The sequence below is a fragment of the Zingiber officinale genome, chromosome 5A, assembly GCF_018446385.1.
Source record: "Zingiber officinale cultivar Zhangliang chromosome 5A, Zo_v1.1, whole genome shotgun sequence".
Taxonomy (NCBI): Eukaryota; Viridiplantae; Streptophyta; class Magnoliopsida; order Zingiberales; family Zingiberaceae; genus Zingiber; species Zingiber officinale.
The window spans coordinates 100,713,467-100,717,627 of NC_055994.1; the positions used below are offsets into that span (position 1 = coordinate 100,713,467).

The 4,161-nt window shown below is 43.6% G+C and overlaps 1 protein-coding gene across 1 annotated transcript; it reads right to left on the minus strand.

The window, feature by feature from the left end:
- Positions 1-1,455: 1,455 nt before the first annotated feature.
- LOC121983069 (sinapine esterase-like) lies at positions 1,456-2,964 on the minus strand. The gene is made up of 4 exons (XM_042536049.1): positions 2,691-2,964; positions 2,255-2,622; positions 1,908-2,184; positions 1,456-1,827 (listed from the first exon to the last, which is right to left on the minus strand). The coding sequence occupies exons 1-4, from the start codon at positions 2,935-2,937 to the stop codon at positions 1,547-1,549; spliced, it is 1,173 nt and encodes a 390-aa protein (XP_042391983.1). The 5' UTR covers positions 2,938-2,964; the 3' UTR covers positions 1,456-1,546.
- Positions 2,965-4,161: the final 1,197 nt, after the last annotated feature.

Sequence of the window (4,161 nt, forward strand, 5' to 3'; positions counted from 1 at the left end):
TGAAAATATGTCCCCAATCTTAGGTAATTGTGGAGCCATAAATTCATGGATGGCTTCAACCCAGTTGAATCTAGCAAGATTCTCAAAATCATCTACTATATCTATAAGATATAAAGGGGCCTTATATGTACTAGAAGAAAATAAGTCACAAACAAATATATATAAAATATAGAATTTGCAAAATAATAAAACATCATCTTATCCTTCAAAACGGTTGTCATAAAATTTAAGCAACTGCTCAATTCTTGATCTAGTAGCTTCTTTTTTGTTTGAGAAGTATGTTAGAAAGAGGTCACCGGATGCTTTATTTGAATTCATCGGAATTGAAGCTCCTCGGTCTGCAATACCAAACAGCAATGAAACATCTCTTCTTGTGAAGCCAACCGGAACACCTGACCAAGTTAAATGATTATTAGACTTCTACCAACAAATACAAAAGTATCAGGCCCAACGTGGGCCTGATACGCTGCCATATGAAGCACACGTTGGGCCTGATATGGCATTGTATCGGGCCCACGTTGGGCCTGATATGGCATCGTATCAAGCCCACTATGGCCCTGATGTGATATCGTATCAGACCCACGTTAACCAAAGATTTAATTTTACCATACAACTACTTTGTGATTAAAATACAAAATTATATATTGTACCTGAGAATCTAAAGGTTTGACTACTTGAATCTCAATTTTAAAATATATTGACCAAAATCCCACGGATGTGCTGCATATCTTGTATGTCCAAAAAAATACTAAAAGAGTGATTGTTTGATCAGCGCTATGTGTCAGTCATGTAAAATAACAGACCCTTAATGAGTTCCTTTCTTCGTGGATGCTTCAAAAAAACTTTTAAGGTGACATAGGACACTGTTCCAATGCAGTTTCTGTCCAACGTCAACTAAACCCTACACTTTATAAAAATTAAAACATTTTAATCATACTAGTTGTGAGCTTCTCAAAATCATAAAGTTTGTAAAATGATACCTTTACAGCTAATTGATGTTGAGATGATGATGATACACCCGATCGATTTCTTTTGGCCATTATGAGACGAGATGATTGGCGTAAACCCTAGAACCCTTCACTGGCACCTCGCGATCAGTCCTGGTTTTTGGCACCGAAATGCTTGATGCCGCTTGAGAAACACTCGAGGTCACTAAACTAGGGTTTCACAAGAGGAAAGATTTCTCCACAAAATTGGATCTACACTCGCATGTTACGAAGGAGGGAGGTAGACAAATGATCGAAATTATTTTTTTAAAATCAAAGTTATTCAAAAAGTGGTTCGGATGCCTCGGTACTTGACTACTGAACAGGGGAGATTTACGGGAGGGTTATATTGAGTATTACACATCACTTACATCTTTTGATATATATAAAACGGTAATGCATCTTTTAATAAATACATTATATCATATACGTCTTTTGATAAATTATAGTTAATATAATGTGCACCAACAATACGTGTCATCTTATACATGATTTTTATTTTACATATTATTAAATACCGAACTTCCTCCTAAAACATTGGACCACTATTTCTCATCGATTTAAGCAGAGGCCATGTGGCCGTCACCGTCAAGGAATCCGACGACCTCCCAGTTTACGTCGGCACAAGCTTGTAAAATAGGGGGGACGGTGTAGGGCCCGAGAAGACCGCCGGCAATGATCTGGTTTGCCGCCTCCGTCGTGTGCAGCCCGTCCCACCATATCTTCTTCGATGGGTCGCTGCAAACGCTGTTGCCTTCACTGCCGCACGGCACAGTCGCATTCAATCCGTAGGCGCCGCCATCGTATCCACAGCACGCCGCAAGAACAGGCTCCTCGAATCCTGTATTCGATTCGTTGCGGCGTCCAGTTAATCCCAAATTGATTCTCCAATTTATCAGTAGTAAAATTGGATGAGCTCACCGAAATCGTGGGGAGAAGCGTAGATGGCCATCGCGGCATGGTAGACGTCGGCATACATGATGGCCACCTCCGGGTGCCGGCGCCGGAGCCGCTGCAACTCCGACACCAGCAGGCGGTTGTGGCGGATGGCGAAGTCGTTGAGCCAATATATGCACCCGGTTTGGGGATCGTAGCTGTCATGCTTTTCGCCCTGGAACATGTTCAGGTACGCGGCACAGCAACCCATCGGAAAGCTCCCCGGCACCACAATCGTTCTCGCGCCCATCTCGATCAATTTCTGGACAACAGAAGGCTGAATTCTTTACACTAATCTATTTGAAGAAAGAAACAGATTTGACTGGGCTCACTTCTATGGCGGAGCCAATGGCGCTGACGACGTCGGGAACGAAGGTTGCGATCTCGCTGGCGCTTCGGTTTTGGGAGAAGGGGTTGTTGTAGTCGTTGGCTCCGATCTGCCCCACCGAGAACAGGGCGTTGCTCAGAAAAGCGGCGCAGTCCGAAGCAGAGGAGCAAAGCGAAGGCAGGAGTTGCTCGAACCAGCGAAGCTGCACGCTCAGGGAGTTGTTTGAGAAAAGATTCTCTATCCCTCTGGATAGGAAATAATCGACGTCGAGCGCGGTGGCTCCGGCGACCGCAAAGTTGGCTCCGTGCCTGAAGTCATCTGCTCCACCGCCGCCGAGATACGGCTTCAGTAACGGCAAACCCATTGCTTGAGCTGGACGTCGAATGAATCATCATCAATTTCGTCAATGCATCACTTACAATTCTAACGCTAGAGTTTACCGATGAAGTCGATGATTAGCCTTCCATCGGAAAAGCGGCCAGTGGGGCGGTGGAAGAAGGTCTCGCCGTATGGAAGGCGGCCGGCGGGGCAGGAGTTGCCGGTGAGGATGAGAGAGTTGCCGGTGTCGACGACAGAAGCGCCGAAGCTAAAGATGGAGGTGTAGCAGCCGACGCACTGCTCGGCATGAAGGCTGAGGGCGAAGAAGAAGAAAGCGGCGCTGGCAGCGGCGGCGGCGGCGGCGGCCATGCTTATCTGAAGACTGATGTAGTGGCCGGCGCACTGCCAAATTATAATAAATAGCAAAAAAAAATAACAATAATAAAGTAAACGATGACCTTGCCATTGATCCGTAGATCTTAAAGATAATAAAAGAACCTGGCAAATCCGTGGGTTGGATAGATAATAAAAAGCCTACTTTCGGGTGCAACCGATCCGTCAGTTGGATAGAAAGTACGAATATTTAGATTATTAAAAAATAGATTTAATATTAAAATATTTTTTAAAAAATAAATATAAACTATTTGCTTTTTTTTAATCATTGGACGGAAAATATTAAACTCTTAACTGTGAACTTTGGTCCATTAAAATACACAGCCTGGACTCATAATACAATCTACATTATTCATTATATAACTAATTGGTTGTTCGAGTGACCACAAATAAATTCACACATTGGATGAGTTTTAGGGTTAAAGGATATGCCATATTAAAATAAAAGTGTCTCTTATTTTGAAAATATTATGGTGTAATAGTTTTAATTTACAATTGCTCTAACGTAGAGTTGTTAAGACCTTGGACGGTCGGTTAGAGGGAGGTGATAGCCCTGAAAATAAAACTAAGTCTTCCTCGGACATTATAGCTTAATTTTGCATGAAATAAATTAAGTAAATAAAGAAAAGAAGAGGCACGAAAGAGTTTACTTGGTTACAATCGGGAAGGTTGTTAATCCAAGGAGATTGAAAAGCGCACTAAATTCTCTTTCAGATGGAGAGCCTCTTTACAATAATAACAGCACTAAAAAATCAAACCTAGACAGAAGAAGTTATTTACAAGTATTCTATCTAGGTTTCTGGGACTCAAACTGTATTTATAGTCTTGGTCGGGGCGCCTGGAAGGGTTCCATGCGCCTGGAGGGAGATAAAACTTTGTCCCCTTCGCAATAGATCGCGTTTGACGTGTTTCAAATAAAAATCTTGGTCCGGGAACCCGACCAAGAAAGTCAACCTCTTGTTGACTTTCGATCCCGATCTTCAGCTCCAGTTCCGCTTGCCTAATTGGTTTAGGTCTTCCGCTTCGGCTCCGGCTCCACTTGGGTGATCTCGGCCATATGGAATAGGGCTCACCCGAACCCAACTTCTGACCTTCGAGCAAACTTTCACTCCGGCTTCTCGTCCCTCGGAAACGCCTCGCTCCTCCTTCTCATCCCCCCCCCCCCCCGCGTACTCTTCCACAGCACCTCGTCCCTCAAAT

What these genes read in the sequence shown, in the direction of transcription:
- LOC121983069 (XM_042536049.1), bottom strand. Translation starts at nt 2,937, where the DNA reads ATGGCCGCCGCCGCCGCCGCCGCTGCCAGCGCCGCTTTCTTCTTCTTC. An exon ending in CCATTGGCTCCGCCATAGAA is followed by an intron (nt 2,185 to 2,254) that starts GTGAGCCCAGTC and finishes TCTGTTGTCCAG; the next exon opens with AAATTGATCGAGATGGGCGC. An exon ending in CGCTTCTCCCCACGATTTCG is followed by an intron (nt 1,828 to 1,907) that starts GTGAGCTCATCC and finishes AATCGAATACAG; the next exon opens with GATTCGAGGAGCCTGTTCTT.